Source organism: Diadema antillarum, unplaced genomic scaffold (assembly GCF_040938485.1).
Source record: "Diadema antillarum isolate AM-2024a unplaced genomic scaffold, OU_Dant_1.0 seq00001028_RagTag, whole genome shotgun sequence".
Lineage (NCBI taxonomy): Eukaryota > Metazoa > Echinodermata > Echinoidea > Diadematoida > Diadematidae > Diadema > Diadema antillarum.
This window is the reverse complement of record NW_027271862.1, coordinates 9,499-33,504: the sequence shown is the minus strand read 5'-3', so window position 1 is coordinate 33,504 and position 24,006 is coordinate 9,499. Positions and strand designations below refer to the sequence as shown.

The 24,006-nt window shown below is 40.6% G+C and overlaps 1 protein-coding gene across 1 annotated transcript in view; it reads right to left on the bottom strand.

Moving 5' to 3' along the window:
• LOC139742861 (dynein axonemal heavy chain 3-like) overlaps positions 1-22,283 on the bottom strand; it is a 94,161-nt gene extending 71,878 nt beyond the window's left edge. Inside the window, exons 1-18 of the mRNA XM_071653374.1 lie at positions 22,052-22,283; positions 20,917-21,128; positions 19,868-19,959; positions 19,178-19,292; positions 18,523-18,639; positions 17,308-17,487; positions 15,954-16,090; positions 12,270-12,471; positions 10,520-10,726; positions 9,818-9,932; positions 7,891-8,089; positions 7,174-7,282; positions 4,692-4,982; positions 3,557-3,850; positions 2,731-2,883; positions 2,127-2,349; positions 1,402-1,532; positions 459-705 (exon numbers count right to left, since the gene is read on the bottom strand). Coding sequence (XP_071509475.1) covers positions 459-705; positions 1,402-1,532; positions 2,127-2,349; positions 2,731-2,883; positions 3,557-3,850; positions 4,692-4,982; positions 7,174-7,282; positions 7,891-8,089; positions 9,818-9,932; positions 10,520-10,726; positions 12,270-12,471; positions 15,954-16,090; positions 17,308-17,487; positions 18,523-18,639; positions 19,178-19,292; positions 19,868-19,959; positions 20,917-21,128; positions 22,052-22,283 — 3,256 coding nt within the window. The remainder of the gene's footprint in view (positions 1-458; positions 706-1,401; positions 1,533-2,126; positions 2,350-2,730; positions 2,884-3,556; positions 3,851-4,691; positions 4,983-7,173; positions 7,283-7,890; positions 8,090-9,817; positions 9,933-10,519; positions 10,727-12,269; positions 12,472-15,953; positions 16,091-17,307; positions 17,488-18,522; positions 18,640-19,177; positions 19,293-19,867; positions 19,960-20,916; positions 21,129-22,051) is intronic.
• Positions 22,284-24,006: the final 1,723 nt, after the last annotated feature.

The following is a 24,006-nucleotide window of genomic DNA, read 5'->3' as shown; positions in this document are numbered from 1 at the left end:
TTTCACAAAATCTGGCATTCAAGAGTGTTCTCCACAAGGGAGTACTTCATTTACAAGGAATACTTCAAACTGATAACGAAAAAAGTAAAGTGACTGCGGCTAGCGGAGACATTTTCATTGGTCAGTTATTCAAGTTGCACTCGAGCCATATCTTCATAGTGCAATGATCTTCCAGTTGAAGTGTATCTGCTCTCAGCTATTGCATCATACTTATTTTTCTCTTTAATTTATACAACACAATGAAGAGTGCAACAACATATTACAGACTAATTCAGTAGTATTCCGCCTTCCTTCATGCATACAAAAATGCCAATCTACCAACTATGCGCTTTTTAATCGTAGCTGTTACTAAACAGGTATAGTATTTCATCATCTTTAGTGGTGCTACGATTTGCTCTGTGCCCAGAGCATGGGTTGTGACAGGTGTAAAAACTGCCCCCCTCTCGCCGCCTCCTCACCAAGACATGGATCCAGGAGCCACTCAAAGAGGTCGTTGACCAGCTCCTTGTGCTCGGCGGTCAAGCAGGCGGGCAGCTCGTCCATGTAGGAGGTCTTGAGGGGCCTCCATCCCAGCTGGTGGGGCTCCATGAAGATCATGCCGCAGCGGGAGACGGTTGCCGGGGATGCCTGCTCCAGGTCCTCTGGCTCAAAGATCAGGTTCTGCTTGTTGCTCATCTGGATGATCTCTCCACTCATCAGACACAACTGGTGGTGGTGGTGGTGGTAGGGAAGGGGGGAAGGATGGGGTGACGAAAGCATGCAAGTCACATGAAATTTGCTCAATTTAGAGGCTGTCGATGGGTTCACAGAAGTTCATCCAGTGAATCATAAGGACTTTTCCTCATTGAACAACAAATCAAGGACAATCATCATGCTTTGTGAACTCTGGGAATACGATGATGATAATTATATTAATGACACATCCAACGAAAATAATAATAGTGATGATACATGTACAACTGCTCTGCTACTACAGTAACTACTATTAGTGGTAGCAGTGTAACAGTAGTACAGGCAATCAGTATTTATCACCATCAGCATCAATATCGTCATCATCATCATCATCATGAAATGGGAAAAAAACACCTGACAACAATAATGATAAAAAGCGATAATATGGTTGTATAAGTCCATGATAGTCTTATCACATATAAACATTACCCACTCAACGACGGGTCTTACTATTAGATGTGATTATCATATATGCACTGGTCTGCCAAAAGGCACATAATCATGAGTTGAAGATTTAAAAAGCAGGGCAGTTAAATGCTTGCAGACAAACTTTTCACTTATGGTGATGGAAAAGCAAAATCTGTGTGCTGATACAGAAACATGTGACACCACTAATATCATGGGAATGATTAAAAACTACAGACTTATTGCTATTGACACAATCTTCACCTTCTTGTTGTCGTCCAGAACTGTGTTCATGTTTTCGATCCAGACAGCATCGACCGGTCCATCAAACAGAAGCCACTTCCTGTCCTCTGTCGTGGAAGCTGCTTGCTCTCGGAATGAATTGGCCAGAACACCTGAAAAAAGCATCAGTGGCTTTTTTTATCAGTATTGCAGCATCTGGGTCACGTTTGTCTGTGGACTTGTATGTCCCCATGCTTTAGTATGTCATGGGCTGCAATTTAGTTTGAGTTAATGTACACATCTGAAGTAGTAGTAGGCAATATTATCAGACAAAACTTCCAATAAAATGGACTAAATTAATGCAGATGCCAATATCAAATGACCTCAGAAGTAATTGCAATGATCAGTATCTGGTATCTTAATCTGCAGATTAGCCCGTTGAGAACGAGTCTCGAGTATACTCGGGCAATGGTCTATGGGAAATGCGTGTTGTAGCAAAATCAGCCCGTCCTCAACGGGTTAAGACTAAAAATAAGAATACAGCCACAGCCAAAGTTGCGATATAGGAAAATCCTGTGGTTTGAGCTCTTCCTGTCACTTATAGCCATCACTTATTTCTAGCATAGATGTACACATGATTTGTGAATGCTTAAAAGCCTGGACTGATATGCACTGTTGAGCATGTGCATATGATGGCAAATGATTCCATTTCCCTTATACAATTAAAGCGATTTTTGTTTGCTCCTGCTGTTTTTCAAACTGCTTACCGTCTGTCCACTCGTGAGACACAGGGTCAAATGAGCCATAGAGCTGACCCATGGTGATACTCTTGGGGTTGATAATGGTGTAGATAACTTTGAATTCCTCCATCAGGCCAGCGGCGTGAAGGTCCCCCAGGGCCCCGGCCAGGACCCGGTAGGCGCTGGACTTGCCTCCCATGGGCTCACCCACAATCATGAAGCCATGGCGCACAAGCATCATTTCATACACCTGTGTATGGTTGCAACAAGAGCACTTTTCTAGGATTTGATCTACAACAATATGTCCTGATTTGTCAAACAGTGATAGTTGGATATCTGGCAAGAATTTTTGCCAAATATATTGCACTTGACATGACTGACCTAAATATCAGACAGGTCTGCCAACACTCCCACATCCAAATCAGGGAGATTCCACACAGCAATCAGGACGATACCTGTGTATTACATGCATTTCAATGGGCGGAAATGATTCCCAAATCAGGGAGATTTTAACATTCTCTTATTCAGACATGTACAAATTTTGACATTTTCAGGGAGACTCCTTCAGAATCAGGGGGACTTAGCAGATCTGTATCAGATCATCCCCAAGGGAAGTAGAAATGTGACTCACCTCAATGATCTTGGTGATGAACCAAGGCACCGGCTGCAGCTTCAGCTTGGAGATGTTCTCCTTGAGTGCCTCCAGGAAGACAACGTAGTCTGGTTCTGGGAGGACCACTCCCGGGAACAGATCACCGATGATGCCTTCAAAGAGAGGTACATCCTGGAAGGAAGGGAGAAAATGATTTTTTGAATACAGATAGAAATACACATCAATACCTGAAAGGACATGGTTTTAGGCTAAATGACTATAACAATCATGAGGGCAAGGTTGCAATATCTTACACATTTCATTTGCATGAAATCATGAGTCATGAGTCACGACTCACAGGTTCAAATTTCACGGCCTGAGCTGGCGGGGACCAGACTATACACATGCACAGCAATTCTTAACATCATTTCTGTGACTGAGAATCATCTACACTGTCCATTATGAATACTGTGATAATGACAACAAAACAATTGTAAGTTCCTGATATCGCTCCTATCACTCAAGAAGTCCTCACACAAATTAGACACCTCAACAAACAAGCACAAAGTCACATGTAAAAGTAAACTTTTAATTGCAAAGTTACTGGGCTACATATGTGTAGGTGCGTTAAGTAGAGTTGTAACGACCACTGCCTCCCCCTTAAGTCAAGATTAAGAGATGCACACTGTCATATACGTACACTGTATATCTGACCACCTTTCGAGAGTGACTTTCCGTATGAAGCTGAACATGACAAACCTAAGCTAATGAGAAAAATTATTTTCAACGGGACATTAATGTGGTTTATGAGATGGGATGTAATCTATAAGGGTGTTGCATCCAAAAAGCTGATATCTTGCTTTACCTGGGCCAAAAACTTTGGCAGGTTGACGTCCTTGATGGCACGGAGGACTAGGATGCTCTCATCCTCGTCGGTGTACTTCAGCTTCAGGTTGCCGGCAGCCGTCAGCACCGACTTCACGGCCCGCATCCCGTAGTCGTAGTGATGCTGGGAGGAGAGCAGCTCCGAGCAGAGGCGGTAGGTGGCCACGATCTTGCCCGATAGGCTGCGGGCATCGACGAATCCCATGGAGTAGAGGGAGATCTCTCCGATGAGGCCGTAATCGGGCACCATCATGGCCACGGTACGGAACAGCACCTTTACGAAACGAGTGCCATGTTGCACACATGCTCTTTTACTTTTGCGTGAACACTATATGTTGGCACAGGTATTGTGTCACACTACTAAACCACTCAATTAAAGATTCCATTGTTATGCCACATTTATGGATGATTATGATATACTCTAAACACTACAGAAAAGATTAAATATTTACAAGCCTTACTACCCATGAACTTGGTAAATGATGGCTGATATACCATCTTCACCAACAAAGAAGCAAAGGATAACAAGGAAAAAAAAAGGGTGTTCTTTTACATACTAATTCCTGAAGGCTGTGGGACTGAACCCACGGAACTAAACCCCTTATCAAACAAAGACACTGTATGGTGCTCAGTTCAATCTCATGGAATACAAGCTTCAGTCAAAAACTTGCAGCAAAATACTGTATACGCTGTTATTTTCGCGTACAGATATTTTCGCGAATGACGAGGTCACAGACATTTTCGCGACATGTTGTTTTCGCAAATCGACACCGACGCTTACGTTAATGCTCTATTAACACAGTGCTTGGAGTCATTTTCGAGTGTTGTTAAATTCGCGATCCAACTGTGATTCGCGAAATTCGCGAAAATTAAACCCTCGCGAAAATAACAGCTTATACAGTAAACAAAGAAACAAAACCTAGAGGCAAATTTATGAATGAAATTCCCTGAATAATGTATGTGTACACTCTCTGTTAAAATTGTCTCATCTTACAGAACACATGACTCTCCAAGTATGATTGAATGATATACCCTTCATCATACTTAAATTGGTGGACAAATATGAAACCATACAATCACAGGAAGGAGCCACACATCCTAAGCTGGGAGCTCACCTTCAGGTTATCCGGCAGCTCAGAGCGCCCTGCGTAGCCAGGGTTCATGGTGATGAACATGGTGCATGTGGGGTTGAGGGTCAGCTCAGTGCCCTCAAAGAGGAACTTCTTCTGGCCGGTCTGGATGGCCCGCTGGATGCTGTGGATCTGCTGGGCCACCACAGACAACACCTCCAGCTCAATGCGGTTAAACTCATCAAAGCAGGCCCAGGCACCGGCCTGGGCCAGCCCCTTGAAGAACTTGCCCATGGCCTTGTAGTCCAGACCATCGGAGCAGTTGAACACCACACACTGCAATGGGATTGGTACATACAAACATACATGTATAGCCAATACACATTGCTGCCCTAATACAGATCGCAGGATATGAATACAATGTACCATGACCAACAAGATTAGACCATCACAGCAGCTTAGGAATACAGAGTGATATCTTTTTTTTCCCCTTCTTTTTCCCATAGGCGAGCACTTAGCCCCTGACTGGGTTAATCATGGCCTATCATGGGTGGTTCTGAGTTTCATACAAATCTTCAAAAACTGGGTTATTTTTACAAATGGAATTGTGGTTTCATAAAATTTGCCACAAATATCTCAGAAAACACAAGAGAGAAAGTCATAGGTTAGGGTCAAATGAATGAATACATTTTATTTTCATCTCAGTCTCCTTCGTCAGCAGTTACATTATTATATTGGTACGTTTGTAGAAAATCTTTGACGTTACTTTACATTTCAGTAATCTTTCACATTTGACACACTGCACTCTGCCCCTGAGTCCCTGCCACTGTCAGTGAGAATCTTCCGTGACCTGTATCGCTTGGCAGCTTTCGAAGCCAAGCCTTTTTCGGCTGAAGTGTGGAGTAGATGATGACTTGTTAAGCCTTTCAAAACTTGGCAAGAAATGGTGTGAAAATTAAAATAAGCATGCACTTGAGAGTGGCAGCTCACATTTTGAAAAGAGTATGCCAGGTTGATCCCACAGACAAGATTGGCTCACGGCCAGGAATATTCAAAATTTTCAGTATATCACAGGTTCGTGATGAAACATTTCATGAAATTCCCAAGGTCTTAATCTTTTCGAAAAATGAGAATAAATCATCACTAGGGTGACGAGACTGTGCATCTCAAAATTTGGAGAATATCTCTTTTTGGGATGAATTATCAGATAGTCAACTAAGTAATGTCCTGTCCAAATCCCTGCTGTCTCACCCCCAAAAATGAAGCCACCACGGCATGTCTAAGAAAAGGTGATCCCAATTGTTACAGTGCTTGGGCTTCCATGTTTTTTCACTTTCCTAAACATTTGACATTTTTGAGATACAAGGTTTTGTCACCCCAACAGCAAATATGTACTCAAGGACTGTAACCCTCTGCAACATGAAAATAAATGAAATGAAATTAAAATCATAGTCATACAGAGTCACAGCTACAATTGTAGACTGCTTACGAAAACATCTAATTTCAAACATTCTTGGCCATTGAAATTTTGATAAGATAGTAGATGAGATATTAAACTTTCACACTGTTCACAAAGATTTGTTATTGGACACTTTTCACAACTTTACCAGGATAACATGGAGGCAGGCGGAATATTGCATCAGATCATCATAATATTGATATTCCATGATTTCCACCAATAGGGCAGAATCGACAGTTTCCTGGTTCAGTTTTGGCCGACACTGAATAAACAAACAACCATGGCAACCAGTAGTTACAGTTCCCAGGGTAGCAGCGGCAGCAGCAGCGGCAGCAATAACAACCAATCAGCTTGAAGCGACATCAGCCACTAAAATCATGACTCAACCCTAATTCCTCTGCTTTGTTTGCCAACAGGCAGGCTTTGTAGAGTCCTTTTTTTTGCTGATTGGTACACTAAGTTGTCTGGAAACTAATTGTCAATGAAAAGAGATTACCTGATCTCCCTAATCCCAATTGTGTCACTGCTGCCTTCCTGTAGGACTGAGGCACATTGCTACACCTGAGTGGGCTTGCTAAGTTTACAACTACCCTGGTGTAGGTCAAGTTTGGAGAGATAAATGCAATATGCTATATGGAAAAAAAAATAAGCAAGTTAAGCTACACTGTGAGTGCCTGGACACATAAGGATTAAACAATACACATACACTTTATATCTAAACAGACTTTCATAAACAATGACCCAAATTCACAAAGGTGGTACAATCTTGTCCATGGTTTAAACCACGGACAAAGACCATGGGGCGCCAATTGTCACAAAATATTTCGTTACGAAATCAGTTACTTCATCGATGAAATGACCATTTCGTTAACAAAAATTATCATTTCGTGGACGAAAGGTTCATTTCGTTACAAAATCATCACTTCATCGACGAAATGACTGATTTCATAACAAAATATTCCATGCGATACTTGGCGCCCCATGGTCTTTGTCAATGGTTTAAACCATGGACAAAATTGTGCCACCTTCATGAATTTGGGCCAATAATGGGTTCCTGGCAAAACTGACCTGTTTGGCCACAGCCTTGGCCAGATCCTTGCTGGTCTCTGTCTTCCCAGTGCCGGCTGGTCCCTCTGGGGCCCCACCCAGATTTAGTTTCAAGGCACCCATCAGAGTTCTGGGAAGATGACAACAACAAAACTTTCACCCCATGGTCTTACAATCCCATACTGTGCATTCTATCAAGAATGCTTATTTACAATGTACATGCACATGCATGAATAAAAAGTATGGACATCACATACAATTACACAAACATACACTCATATACTATATCTTTACAAACAAAAATACAAGCATGCACACACATATCAAACATAGGCCTAAATCCACACACACACATCAAATATACATAATTATACACATATACATAAACACGCAGAAATGATATGCATATGTTCAAAATGTTTACTTATATACCAGAGCCACACTGTATGTAATCTGTCTAACAGTATATGCTACCTATGCCATATGTTTGCTTGTGAATACACAGGATGAGACAATGTTCAGACTTCTCCAGATATACATGTACATGGAGACAATTTACATAATAACTAGATGAACCTTTGCAGGACAGTATGAGACACCATTAGATTCTCCACAAAAGGCCAATGCCTGGTTAAACTTCACCTCATGTCTTATGGGCTTATGCTTTTGAGCTTGTCCCATTGGCACATGATAACAGCACACGAGTATTTTTTTTTTCACAGTAAAAGGAGTCCTCACCTGTAACATCTGTCTGTCAGTGGGGTGATGACCAGACGCCCTGAATTGCCCAGATACTCATATCCATACGGCAGCTCTGTCGTGATCATGTGGACGTGGACGATCTCGCCGTTGAAGTAGTAACGGAGCTGGCTGATCCAGTTGAAGTCGTTGGTGCTTTCGACCCCAAGCTCATCCAGGTTTTGCACAACATCGCGTGCTACAAGAGAGAGGAGACCACGCACATACAGGAGCATAAACATGTACATCCAAATAGCAACATCCTGCACAGGTGTCAAAGAGCATGTCTTTTTTCTTTCGCTTAATGAGTGTCCTAATTCAAGACAATTTGATCACAGACAGTAAAGGATCTTACAAATGGTAATCACTAAAAGATAAATTGTATGTGTGGAAAATAATCTAAATTACATATGGCATGTACCTAGAGATAACTAGAAATGTCGCTACAGCGACTGGTTATACCCCCGGCAAACAACATTTCATAAGCTTTGGTCAAAACAACATTTCATAAGCTTTGGTCAAAAAACTGAGGAAGTAGTTAAATCCGCAAGATCTTTCCTTGATCTTCTGCCATTAATATGCCGTTACCATGGCAACGTACTTTCGGGTACTGTCGAAAAATGCGTCTTGCACATCTACAACTAAAGGCACACATCTGTACCAAGTTTCATGGAAATTGGGCAAAAACTGAGGAAGTAGTTTGCAACACAAAATTTTCCATCATTTTGGCTCATAATATGTGAGCTGTTACCATGGCAACATACTTTTTGTCACTGTCAAGAAATGTGTCATGCTGACCTATATCCTAAGACAAACATTCAATACGATTCCATGAGAATTGGAAGAACACTGAAGAAGCAGTTTTGCCATGAAGCATTTTGCCCTATATTTTACCAATAACATGCCGTTACCATGGCAACGCACTTTTTGCCACTGCGGAAATATGTGTCTTGCACATTAACATATTCAGATGAACATCTGTACCTAATTTCATAAAAAATTATCAAAAACTGTGGGAGGAGTTCGCGACGCAAGATTTGTACCCATTTTTGCCCATAATATGCCGTTACCATGGCAACGTACTTTTGGGTACTGTCAAAAAATACGTCTTGCACATCTACAACCCAAGGCACACATCTGTGCCAAGTTTTATGGGAATCGGTTGAAAACTGAGGAAGTAGTTCGCGACGCAAGATTTGTACCCATTTTTGCCCATAATATGCCGTTACCATGGCAATGTACTTTTGGGTACTGTCAAAAAATACGTCTTGCACATCTACAACCCAAGGCACACATCTGTGCCAAGTTTTATGGGAATCGGTTGAAAACTGAAGAAGTAGTTCGCGACGCAAGATTTGTACCCATTTTTGCCCATAATATGCCGTTACCATGGCAACGTACTTTTGGGTACTGTCAAAAAATACGTCTTGCACATCTACAACCCAAGGCACACATCTGTGCCAAGTTTTATGGGAATCGGTTGAAAACTGAGGAAGTAGTTCGCGACGCAAGATTTGCAACGGACCGACCGCCCGACCGACCGCCGCGACCGCCCGACCGACCGCCCGCCCGCCCGACCGCCCGCCCGACCGACCGTCTGCTGATTCCTACAATGTATATACCCCCTTCAAACTTTGTTTGGCGGGGGTATTAATACTCTACAGAAAGTCATTTAGCATGTGCGGTGTTGAAGTACCTACCCAACTACGTAAGAAAAGAAATCAACGAACTTTACTAATGATTTGAATTATTTACGTCATTTACATTCATCAATACCAGCTATTGAATTACACATAAATGATATGGGTTTAAGATAATCATCATGGCATTGTGGAAATCAATACACTTTGACAAAAATGCTGAAACTGCCTACAAGACCTTTACTTCATCTCATCAGTCGAATACTGGTATTGTTATCCAGCCTTACCATGAACATCAATAACTGTGAGAGCCCCAAGAGTGACTCGGTTGCCCTTCTCCAGCTTGCCTCTGACCAAGTCTACAATCTGCTTCAGTTGGCCGTTACTTTGCTCAGTGTACCTCTACAGATGGAAAGAGAGGGCAGAGAAAAAGAGTGATAATGGTGCAAATCTACATAACACCTTCAGAGTTGCATATCTGTAGCTCTAAAAGGAATGATTAAATTCTTAGTCTTGTCTCCAGTACCCGAGTATGTTGAGATTGCGCTGTTTGGGTATAATCAAGCATGCAATACAGCTGCTATAGCATTGCAAAGAGTTTCAAAGAATTACAAATTACAGGAAACATCCTCAGTAGTCATGAGTCAGTGCCCGACAATGCATTCAACAAACTGCACAGAGGTGATGCATCAACTAAAGTGGCATGTTGTTACACTAGACATACAGGACTTCAACACATAACTTTACCTCTACCAAAGTATTGTGGAATGAGGGGTTATTGATCATGTCTCCCATATTGAGAAACAAGAAAGCAAGCACGTTCACATCAACATTCCATTTTGGGAATGATCATGACACCCATTTGACACCAAATAAGGCCAACTCAATGTATGACAGGCTACAAATTCTTCTGGCTCCTACGATTAAAACGATGCCCTCTGTAGGTGGGGGATCGGGGGGGAGGGGGGAGGAAGAGGCTAGTGACTCACCTTCAGTCCACCGGGCTCCTTGATAGCCTTGGCCACCTCGTCCGTCCAGTAGATCTGGGAGACGCAGAGCACCACCTGGCCTGGCCACTCCAGCACCCACTTGTTGCGGGGGTTGGCAGCGTAGGCCGCCGTGCCGTCCTTGCACACTTTGGTGACGCTGGAGATCATGACCTCCTCGACCTGGACGAGCCATTTCTCCACCATGCCCTGATGGAACACATACATGCAAGAATTATTTTTCACCATGTTCACGTTTTCAAACAATACAGAAACAGACAGCATCTCGTGCTTGTTAATCTTGGCAGACCGTCATGTAAATACGACCGATACCATCATTGGGTTATTTCTCTGAAGTCCAAGATTCACTTGTTTTGCCCATTCATAGGGCTTTTGCTGGTGTCTACAAGTGTTAAATTTAGTGTAGTAATAAATAGCAAGGGTTGTGGAACCTGGGGAGGAACCCCCCTTTCCAATCTTCAAGAGAACAACAAACTAAAAAATCAAGAGAAAAAAAAATGAATAGAAAAAAAACAAGAATCACAAAATCCAAAGAGTATTGCCAGCAGATTCTTTCCATCTAAGCGGAGGGATTTACTATTGACCCTTGATCCTGCACGCTACAAAACCATATTATCCTCTGAATACGGTGCTGAAGGATCAACTCATTCTATTAACAGTGGCTGAAAGTTGGTGGGCACATTGAATAATAAAAGGATGACCAGCTGAATTATGATTTGTTCAAAATAAATGGAAGAGGCTTACAAATCACTCATCATGCATTTTATGCAGCATACACTATCTCATTTTGATGTCCACATGGACTTCTCAAAAATTCATAAAAACCTGGGTGATAAGGGTCTGAATTTACCATGTGCACTTTGCGTGATCCAAGTCAAAATCCCATTTGAGCACATTGATGGCCCTCTGAAAAGTGCTTAAAGGTTACATTTGTAAGCTTTATTTGTATCAGATTACTTGCCACCATTGTCCATTGTTGTTTCGCTTTGTTGTGTCAGTTTCATTTTCCACACAACAAACACATCAAAAGTAGTGATGCCCTGTTTATTTCTACGCCTACGAACAAAAGTGACTACCAACAAAACTACTCTCATGGGTGCCTTGTTAATATCTGAGTAACAATGGGATCGATAGCAATTCAAAGAATTGACAGATGCCTGGCAATATGCCAAGCACAATGCCTTAGTGGGAGATAAGGGCCTGGTATTTACACTGCTATCAATCACACTATCACATCAATACATTCTACCACAAGTCAGTTCGATCACCATTTATTCACCTATTTCATTTCATTTCATTTCATTTCATATATTTCCACAACTTGCACAACTGGTTAAAAAAAGAATGAACAATACAGGACAACATGTCAATCATATGCAATACAGGGTGTGGAGGAAGAAGCAAAGGCCATTGACCTGTCAAGGCTTCTCCCTAGAAGGCTTCTCCCTAGAGGCTGAATAGCTCAAAATCAGTACATCTTACACTTCTGTTTAATATCAGACTGTTGCACATGTAATTTGAATTACATTGACATGTTTGAATGTACCCATTGTATATATGTCTTTTTGTTTTTGAATAGTTGGAAAAAAAAAATGTTAAATGCAGAAAACTCTGAATAGATTTAAAATGGAGTTGGAATATTTGTGTGTGGAATGGCCTTTGGTGTGATGGATCATGAATTGAAGAACAAGAAGATATGAGGAAATGTTTTTGTTTTGTTTTGTAAACCTACCCTGGCTTTGGCGGGATAGACCTTAGTGGCAAAGGGAACGACTTCCTTCTCAGCGCTGATCATGCCGACAATCTCCTGCTGCTCGGTGAACTCCAGGCTGGCGATGCCTTCAAAGCACTTCTTGAGGTGAGGCTGGACCCGCAGCGGATCCTTGGTTTCCGACAGGATCTCCAGCAGCTCGTCGTTGGAGAGGAAGAAGAATCTGGGGGGGGGGTGGTGGGGGGAATGAGCAGCATCACACTCATGAATGTCCAGTGACTTCTATAAACCATAAATTTTCATGCGCATCAAACTTTCGCAAATTTTGCCCGGTGCCAAGATTGGTGAAAATAAAGCGCATGCGAAAGTTTTGTTTATGTGTAATGCACTGAATGCTAGTCTCCAATTCACAAAAGTTTAAAGGGATCGTACAGTTTTGGTTAAAGGGGATGGCCAGTAACTTTACTAGCTGATCAGTGGGAATCAGTGGGAATGCTGGGGGATGATTGTTCAAATCCTTGTGGGATTCATTTAAGAGTACATTATACATGTATATCTATTGCTGTGTGAAATTTATTTGCTTCAGAATGGTCTCATATTCAAGTAATGTGCAGTTTAATGTTTCATGGATATCATGCCTGTAAAGTGACAGGGCGATTGTTAACGATCACCCCGTCACTGCACAGGCATGCTAACCTAATTTCAGGTTTCTAACATTTTTTGGTCAGATAATGACAAACCTCTTATGAAATATGAAGAGCATGTCATTCCATGAGGAATTCAACATTTTTTTCGATGAAAATTGGTTTTGAAATGGCTGAAATATCCCAAACAGAGCGATTATAATACAGTGTGTGACCCACCTTTTATTACAATCGCTTTGTTTTACTTTGTTTTGGATGTTTCAGTCATTCCAAATCCGATTTTCATCAAACAAACTTTGAATTCCTCTTAAAATGGTATGCTCTGTTCTATTTCATAAGTGTTTTCTTGGTATCTCGCAAAAAAGTTAAAAGCCCAATTCTCATTTCCACCAATACTGTACCATCCCTTCAATTCTGTGAAAAAGGCCGTCGGCTCCAATTCGCAGAAATTTCATGCCGCAAATATTTCTGGTTTTACATTAATCAAGCGAAACATAGTGTGATGGCAAAACATGCAAATTCATCGAAGCCGCAAACAAATTAATGTGTGGGATATAAAGCAATGAATTTACTTGCACTTTCACACCTTTTGATAGAGAGGATTTTAATTTCCTCTTTTATAGTCAGTGATAAAATACATACTGACATTCTGACAAATGTATGAGATACAAGAAACAAAGGTATCCATAAGGCAAGCCAAGTATTACTGACCCATAAAATTATGTATATACTAAGTACTGTATGTGCATGAATTCCTAATACTGAATCATTATTTGATTAAAAGAAAAAAGAAAAAGATCAGAAGAAAATGACATGCACTTTCTTCAAAATGGCTGGTAATGACACTTGATGAAACATACTGTTAAGACTCATGATACTCTGATGTCTTTATATCACACACAATCAATGCAAAGCACGGTTTAAAGTAAATACGTTGCGTTCTTACATTTGCCCTATTTCCCATTATATCCAAAATCACTCAGGAATTTCACTTAATCATCATCCACAACCATTTCCTTGAAAATTATCCCTTGCTTGATATTCTCTGCAATGGCAAAAGCCTGAGGGTTACAACAACAACAACAAAAAAGTAAGAGTTTCTTTCTCACTGACCAGTAACAGACAGAATAGAAAACAAAATGAAATGCCTGAATACATTCAGTGCTCTTGAAACATCACTCATATATCAAGTGGAAATGTCGCAAACATTTCCTTTCATACTCTTACCAACTTCTTGTCTTCCACTTTACAACACATTCCAAGAATTATGCTCTTGCACTTTTGATTTATGAGTTGTCCCCTCTCATTGCCAGTATAAAACTAAAAGAAGTGTCTTAAGAAGTGCCGACCACGCAAAATGGCTTGTTGTTTTTGTTGTAGTTGTTCAAATTGAAGTGCACAAAAAAAAAGGAAATATGAAAAAAAAGAATACATATTTATGATAGAGGAGACCTTCAAAAATAATGTCTTTGCATAGAATGAAAAGATGATCTGAAACTACAACTGCCTGCTCAGGAAAACAAAAGTAAGTGGAAGTTTACTGATTACATGAGGAGGCCTCTAAAATTCTTTATTTTGTGTTTATAAACTGCCTAGGATGATTTTATTCCAGTCTTTGAGATGGTGTTTTATCATTGCTACTGTAAAAAAGAACAACAACAACAACAACAAAACAAAGATCGCTGACTCAATAACTTTACCACAAAAAAAATGAAAAAATAAAAAAAGATGGAAGCAGTATTATCCTCATTTGCAATCAGTCATAACAGTTACCATATTTGTATGGTAGAATGTTCATACACCTACTGTGGATTTCTTCTTTGTTTTTTTTTTTTTGTTTGACTGATATGATTGATCTCTGTGCATCCAAGAATTTGCCTGCCAAACTACAGACAGCTAAGAGCACTGGGTGCGGTCTGCTGCAGAATACAACACCCTCCATTTGCCAAGCAACAAGGGGCAACCAAAGCAGTTCCGCTTTAATAGGCAAGATGCTTGCACTACAGCACTTGCATGGTAAATCTATCATACACTTAGACAATGACTTTTCCACTTAAGGCAAGGAGGGAATATACATTTTCAAATTTGGAATGTATTTTCACACTTGACTTGAACAGTACTCCATCAGAGGATCTGCTCTCTTTGTTATTGCACTGAGTCACCTACTCTACCAGAAACTAAGTGGTGGCCATCATTTGCAAGAATAATAAAGCTGGCAGGAAGGTCATGAGCCGGCACATGGACAGATGCTTGCTAAAGGGAAAATGTAGCATTATATACAAGCATGTCTGACCTTGATTTGAGTGACTGTGCACAATATTTACATATTGAATGATTAGCTCATTAGCAGTTAAGCTGCTTCAACGAAAACAGGAAATGCAAGAGTTGATAAAAGGTATTACCTTGTACAAATCCTGTTTTGTTTTCTTTGTATTCTTTCCTCACTAAATGAAAGTACTGGCATATCTTATGAACAGCATGCCTGCATGTTTATTCTTTAGCTGGGCCAGAAATGATATCTGCTAGAATCATGAAAAAAAAAAAAAAAAAAAAAAATATATACTATATATATATCAAGCTCACCAGTTACATTTAGAGCTGGCCATTAGTTATTCAGGGGTGAAAAAACTTAAGAACTACTCAGCAATTTGAGCTCTAGGAGGTATTGTTTACACCAATTCAATCTTAAAAATACAAGTACAGTTGTATCAATTCAATCTGAGAAACACACCCGGGGTAATTCTATATCAGTTGTTCATATCTGCTTCCTCATCATCCAAATTTTTAAACTCTTTCTCACGTTTTGATAACGGATCAATGTAACTGAGCTTGAAACTGATATATCACAACACTACAAGTGCTATTTCCTGTAGATGAGAGGGGCGGAAGAGATAACCACTTGATTGAGCTCATTTACCATGATTTTTAGTTTTTTCTTTCCTTCTGGCTGCTTAAACAAAAACTTGCAAACTCTTGGGGGGGGGGTGTCAGGGTAGAAGTCAGATGAAATCATGACAGAGTACAGACAAAGCTAAGTCTTGTTGCTGGCAGAAATGCATACCTTGGGAAGTAGAGTCGCTTCTTCTCCAGGTAGTCGTTGAGTCCCTTCTGAATCTCTTCGAGGAGGACGTTGGACTCCTGGAGCCTGCCCAGCATGTTGGGCTGGCCAGTACACACCAGGGCCTTGGTGTCTTTCACCTGAGGGTCAGAAGGTGAACGACAATGTATTTAATAATCACAGCTGTGTTTACAGGCTTGGAATGCCATGACAATTATTACCACCCTCATCAGCAGTAACAAACACAGCATAATCTCGAGCATCATCTTTATTCTGCAATTGTGTGGCAGATCTTAATCATAAATCACATTCGGGCAGGGCTGACAGATCTAAATCATTTCATCCTCTCAAAATCAAAATAGATTCAACAAAACACAATACAAAAGAATGACATTTGACAAAATTTCTAAGGTAGGGAAAAAAAAAATGATTTCATGTACATGTAGCATCGATCTCCCTTGAATTACATTACTTAACACACATTACCAGTTCTTTGCATAAATAGTCATGATCTATTTCCGTTCTATAGTTTCTCTGTTTTTAAATTGTACTGGTAAAAACAACTCAACACAAACTTCTCAAGTGGTTGTCCAAACAACGCATGTTTTCTCTTTTCAGAACTTGCTTTGAACATGCACATAGTTAGTAACCATTGAAAATGTGATGTGATGGTTTCGAATCTACAATGTATCTCTGAGAGCATGTTAGAGTGAATTCCACTTATAACATTTAAATCTAGAAAATACAATAAAATACAATACAATGTTTGACTGACAGGTCTCAGTACATTGTATCAGTAGAATCAGCAATAACTACATCAGTCTTGCATATACTGTAAAGCTGAACCTGCAGAGATGCAACTCTTGTAAATAGCATTGCAGTATTCTGATGAATGAAAAAGGTGATTTTTGGTGTAAACACACTATTTTTACCTCTCCAGCAATGGACATGTGTAATATTACAATTCTTTGGAAAGGCAGCATTTCCAAGAAACCTGCAGTATGTTTGGCATAAACAAAAAAATAATAATATATGAATACTGTAAAATAAGGAATGTTCGCATGCATTTCAATTTCGCGAATTTTGCGAGATCCAAGTTTCGCAAAATTAAAATGCACGCTAAAGATCTTGTCTACACTATATGCACTGAATGTTAGAGGAAATATTTCATGCTGCGAATAAGGCCATCAGCTCCAATTCAAAAAAATTTCATGCCGTAAAAATATCATGTTTTACAGAACATATATTTGAAACACTGCAAAAAAGAAAGAGTTGGCATCTCTCAACCTATGACTAGTAGAACAAGAGGCTCACATTTGCTGTGCAACTCTGTCCTTGAGAAAGATTTCCCACTCACCGCCTCTGTCATGATGTCCCTCCAGTAGCTGTCCACGATGCCAAACTTGCGGCCTTCCTCCGGCATCTGGGCGATGATGTCCTCCGAGCTGAAGATGGGCTCCAGGTAGAGCCAGGTGGCCTGGCACTTGAGCCAGGAGTCCAGAATGTCCTGCATGGTCACCAACTTCTCCTCCCACTCCTGGAGAGAGGGGTTACGGGGGAAAAGAAAAATTTGGAAGAGGGGAGGAGATGGGGGGGGGGGAGAGGGAAAGAGACGATGATAGTCATGATATCATCATCATTATCACCATCATCATTATCATAACTCATTGTGAATAATACGAATATGATATCTACTATCATATCTATCATTATCTCAATCTCAACGACCATACCCACCAAGCCTAAAATTTAGGAAATAGGAATAACTGGAGGGAAGAAATGGAAAAATTTGGATATTTTACCTCTCTCCCATGCACCACTCTTACCAGGTGTTGACATAAATAGAAACACAAGGTTGAACAAAGCTTCTTTTCCTAATAGGAATACTCCCATTCAACAGGAACATTGTACAGGTGTATTAGTATCACTGAAATTACAAAAGGACACTTCCATGTTTTCCCTTCTTACTTTGCAAAACATAATTTTCTATCTTATCACAGAAATATCTTTCGCTCTCATCCATATCACAAGTGGAACAGTTTTCTCTTTTCCTGCCCCAGAACAATCTCGCTACTGAAAAAGAGAGACAGACGAAAATTCCATTCACACCAAGAAGGCTGAGATATACAAATTTGTACCTAGAAATATGTCAATGCACATGATTAGATTAGATTTACACACCTTGCAACTTTGTTCATATTAATTCTAAAACTCCTTACAGTTACACAAATGGTCACACTTCTGGGTCACATTTCATAAAACTTGTTATCAGTGGCAACTGCCACATATCTAAGACAAATTTGCTCTCAGCCAATCAGATGCAAGGATTCCAGTAGCTTGTCACAACTATAACAATTTGTCAATGGTAACAAGTTTTATGAAACGGGGCCCTGATCTAACAAGCATGATTTGCTTTCCACACCAACCTGGTACACGGGATATTCATTCATCTGTTTTTTAATTATTGGATTGTATCACATAGATAGTCAGGCTTTGCCAGTGTTCATCAATGCAAGCAATCAGCTGGGAAGGACATGGGGGAGGAGGAAGGGGGGGGGGGGCATGGACTCACCCTGACTTCGTTCTCAAAGGGTTTGACAAAGGGGGATCCCCTCATGGTCTGCACCTTGACGATGTGGTCATCCAGGATAAGCTGGATGTCATCCACACTCGAGAGGATGGACACGCCCTGGATGAAAAGATAAACGGTAGAAGAAGATGTTGCATCATTCCCGACAGTTGCTGCTAATCAAGAAGACATTGAACTCAGCAGCCTACGTGAAAAGTGAACATTGCGTGGACACTGCGCTGAACAGAAAGTAACTTTGAAGGAGATCATGTTTCTCTGAACACCTACCATATTTAAAAATTCAATAGCAGTATGACAATTTGCAAGCTATCACAAGTCCTAGAGTACTTTCACTACTTTCTGGGCTAGCAGTGAGAAATGAAAGTATTTTCCATCAGAGCTTCACGTGTCTTGGAGAGAATTTTTGGTTTCACACGACTATATTTGAACGAATGTTGACTGAATGGCATGAGGCAGTTCATCAATGAGCAAATCAAGTGAAGCCTGGAGACAAATTATTTCTTTAAACAACAAATAAATGAATAAGGCACAAATTATTTGTTAAAGCAACAAATTAAATGAAAAGGACATTGGTTTCCAGTAAGTTTACATCCTATCTAAGTTTCAATGCATGTGGCTGTACTTGAGAATGACTCACCGAGTCTCGGTATGGAGTGAATTCAAATTCGATATCCTTCCACTCAAATTTCATCTTCTCCATGGCTTTCTCCAGCGAGTACTCCTTGCTGGCTGCAGCTCCAACCTCCTCCAGTCTGTTTGGGATTGAGGGAGTTAATGTTTGCAACATGTTACGCAAGGTCACAGAGAAAGCTTACTCCATCGACTACCAAGAATGACTTCGGTCCCAGAGATTTTTCACTGAACCTGCATGCCCTCATATGAGGAATATCTTCAGCTTACGCTAGGACTCACATTGTCTTGATGAAGGAAATCAATTGAAATAGGAAAATATTACAATTGGTCATTAAGTACATGTATCTCTCACTACGAAAGGAGAATGCACCTATTTTCAGGGATATTTATCATCATCACAAAATGTAGTATTGTATTTTTCTCTCTTAACTTTGCTGCCATTATCACTTGGCATGTGCAATCCTTTAATGAGCTTCAAGGAAGTAAAAGAAAAGGTAGCAGACAATCTACACATTTAGAAATCATTGCATTTCATGGAAAAACAATTGTGCATACATGAGAAATGTTTGATAGTTTGTTCCTGTTCTCTCTTTTTTTTTTTCTTTTCTTTTTTTTTTTGAGATTGCAAGCATTCCATCACAGACTGTGTCTGGCATTTCAAACAAACTGTAGACTGAGAAGATTGGACACTCACTGCTCGCTCCACTTGGAGAGTCCAAGTTCTAACATGTGAAGGAGAGATGTTTCCTCTTTGGGTTGCAGCTCAAAGCCAACTATATTGCTCATCTAGAAAGGAGAAGGTAAAGGTACACCCAATGTCAAATATCAACGAAATATCATAATAATGTAAATAATATTGAATGTGAAGGGTTACATTGCAGGTCATTGTATCTGCTCAAACAAGGGGCTTGATGCTAATGATGATACACATACTCAAAGGAGTAATCTAAGAGGTAAAATAAGAACAGTCATATTTCCGATCGCCTTTGAAACAGTGTGTATACATAAGCCAACATCTCATTTCAAAATAGAGCACAATGTAGTAGAAGATATGTGCTTACAAAATATGATACATATCCCACAAGAGTCATACTTGGTGGTGTATAAAGCCATGCCCACAAAACTAAAGGGCTTTGATACATGTATCTTTCAAACAATCCAGCATTGCATCATCATCTTTTTTAAACCCTCACTATGCTACGTCTACCCATTGGTATGCACACTGCAGTACTCTTTGCACTGTTCAGCACGGATGTCAGGAATGTACCTGTCAATGATACAGAGATTACCTAATCCCCCTAATCTCTATTGTGTCACCGCGGCCTTCCCTTTGGACTGAGGCACACTGCTTCATCTCAATGGGCTTGCTAGTAACTTTACTACTAGTTCTGTTTACTGAATACTGATGAAAAAGCTTTGCAAGTTAAGCCAAGTACCTGGGCACATAAAAGTTTTTTTTTTTCTTTAATATTTGTTTTTCATGCTGTGGATAAAGCAACAAGCGAGTCTGCAAATTTTGCTAAAAAGAATTTATGCAGCAACCAGAGTTGAGGTTAGATGAGAAAGGTGTCCATTACGTAATCAGAAATGGCTGTCTTTAGCACTGTCATAAAAAAGGCTGGGGTTGTTAACCCGTTGAGGACGGACTGATTCTGCTACAACACGCATTTCCCATAGACGCCTGCCCTAGTATACTCGGGACTCGTCTTCAACGGGTTAAGAACTGAATTATCTAATCCTTACCCTCTCCCAGTGGCGGTCCCTGATGCCAGGATTGCAGATGATGCCCAGCAGCGGAAGGTGCTGCTTGAACTTGTCGATCTTGCCCTTGACGTTGTTGGCAATGCGCTGCGGGCCCTGCTGGTCGGAAAAGGAGCGGGAGAGCTTGTACATGGTGCGGAACATGGAGTCCACATCCTCCGTCACCACCTCGGCGTTCAGACCCAAGAAGGGGCCTGGGAAGAGAGAGAGGAGAGAGAGAGAGAGAGATCAGTAAGGTTAAAGGTCAAATACTGAGGACAGAATGTAGACAACATGGGGAGGATGTCTGCATCTTTGGGCTTCCATTCGCATGCCAAGCAGGATCCCCATGCTGAGGCATTGAAGGACTTAAAGAGATCAACTCACTCCGGTTCAACAACTGCCATTTCAAAACAGCCTTGAAAAGGGGATAACAGTGACAAGCTATAGTGTTGTTTGTTTAACACAATTCATGTTGACTCTATTGCAGCCAATTTGAAAATAATGCTAAATGAAATGAGGTAATAAAGTTAAAAATGAAAGTATCACGGAAGTGCCTCAACCATCTGCACAGCTTGAAAACATGAATCAATAGCACAGTTATTTACTTTAACCCGTTGAGGACGGTTTGATTTTGCTACAACACGCATTTCCCATAGACGCTTGCCCGGGTATACTCGGGACTCGGATACTCGGGACTCGTCCTCAACGGGTTATAAAAGTAGTGGGAAGTACACCACACGCACACACACACACACACACACACACACACATACACACACACCCCACACGTGTGATAATAAATAAAGACTACTGACAGTCTTTTTCACTTCAGTGCAATTTTCAGACACCAATTTCTGTGTATCATATTCAACAAACACTCTGGCACTTTCCAATGCATAATCAGAACAAAAACTTGGCCTAAATTTGTGTTCTTACATCAAATATGTTCTTCAGACAAAAATCTAGTAAAGAAATGGAAAAGCTTGTAAAAGAGTACCACTACATTACAAGAAACTTTACAGGTCACTGTCAGAGAAAGAGAGAAAAACCTCAGAGAAAGAGAAAGAGGAAGAGAAAGAGAGGGAGAGAGAGATAGGGAGAGAGAGAAGAGCTTATATGAAGAGTATTTGCTCACCATTCAGCCACTCCTCGTACTTGGTGTGGAAGTTGAGGGCAGTATTCCAGAGGCTGTCGTACGGCTGCTTGTTCTGGAACATCTGCTGGAGCTGGGGGAACTGGCTGGGCTGCCATTCCAGCAGCTCCTCCTCCTTGTTCAGCCCTTCCAGCTCGTCCCGGGCCGCCTCCAGCTGCAGCTGCAGCTCGGACAGCTTGTCCACGTTGGTCTTCATCTCATCCATGCTCAGCATCTGGTAGGAGAGGCCGTGGCATGGCAGGGGAAAGGAGAGAGAGATGCCGTGAAATATTTTATCCCTTTTTTAACTCTACATGTGTGCCGTTTGACACAGAAAAACCACACAACATTGCAGACGCTGTTCAAAGTCCCTGGCATGGTTCAATGACTTTGATTATGCTCCTGCGACAACTGCTCCCATGAAATAGCTGCATGCAGAGCCAAACATGAATTCTACCCACTACCCTAACCCCTACCTAACCCCTACCCTAATCCTAATCCTCAAGTCAAATCAAACCCAAAACCATATCATAATCCTAACCCTAACCCTACAAAATTTGTATATCCTTGGAGAAAATAAGACTGGAGCAATTGTCGCAGGAGCAAATATTGTGTCCCCCGGAGCACCTGAGGGGTTATTCGTTCATCCACAGCATGGATGCGTTTCGGGTATGGTATTTGAGGAAAAGACGTGAGTGAAAACTACAGTGTTGATCACCATGGCGGCATTTAACGACAAATTTGTGAATACCAGTGTTGTCTATCAGTGTGGTGTACGTGTAGATGTGCCATTTCTGGAGATACACGATAAATGGAACGTCATTTTTCTGGTGTTGGCAGGAGTGTAGCATTTGAGGAAAGATGTGTAAATATTCCTACTTACTGATGTGGCGAGACAGTGCACGCATGAAATGTTGCCATCATCATTTGAAGCACATGCCCATTGACAGCCCCCATCCCATTCCTTAATTCATAATTATGTGACTTTCATCATGTGTTATACATGTAAGTGCAGACAGATTGAGAAAAGCTACAACTGTAGATACAGATATCCTGTAACTAAACCAAATTAATTTCACCTCACTCCTCACATAATGATAAAGAATATGCCTGAACAATACATACCGCCATTGCACCACTAGCTATATCAACACAAAGAATGTTGGTTTTTTGGTGTGTTTTTTTTTTTTTGGGGGGGGGGGGTGTGCTGAGTTCTTGTCGATATTACCAGACTTTATTTTTTAAAAGATTCCATAAGAACACAAACAAAACCTCAAGCAATATGCTTTACATTCAATCAACTATAGAAAGTTGCAACAAAAATGTGTACTTAGGTATATCAGAAAAAAATGATGGATAGATACACTACTGCCTGCAAAACAGTAACAAATTTCCAGACAATGTAAAAGATGAAATAACGAAAAAAAAAAAATCCTGTGAGAAATGATCTTGATGTCGTGCCAGAGATTAGATATCAGTCACGTACATGTGTATTGCAGATACAACAAGAAAGAAAAACCTCAAACGAAACTGATGCTGCCCATCAGTCAAAAACTTTGTTTTGAAGTTTTGTATTAATATGACACTACCACAGAGCCTTGAGAGAGCTGCTTGCTGTAAAAACATGCATTAAGGGTCCAAAGTGTTTTTCATCATACATAAGTTTCATCTTATCAAGTAATGGTCATCCAAACAGACAGTCAAAAGAGATAAATCACTTTAGTTTGGTCACTTGTGGTTTAAAGGGATGGTATAGCAATTGTTGAGGCGAGGATTCGGCTTTTAATATTTTGCGAGATACAACGTGTACTTAGAAACCACTCTGCGAAATGTTAACAGAGCGTACAATTCTCAGGGGAATTGAAAGTTTATTTGAAGGAAATCAGTTCTGAAATGACTGAGATATCCAAAACAAGGTAAAACAAAATTATCCTAATTAAAGTCTTGGCCTGTCACAT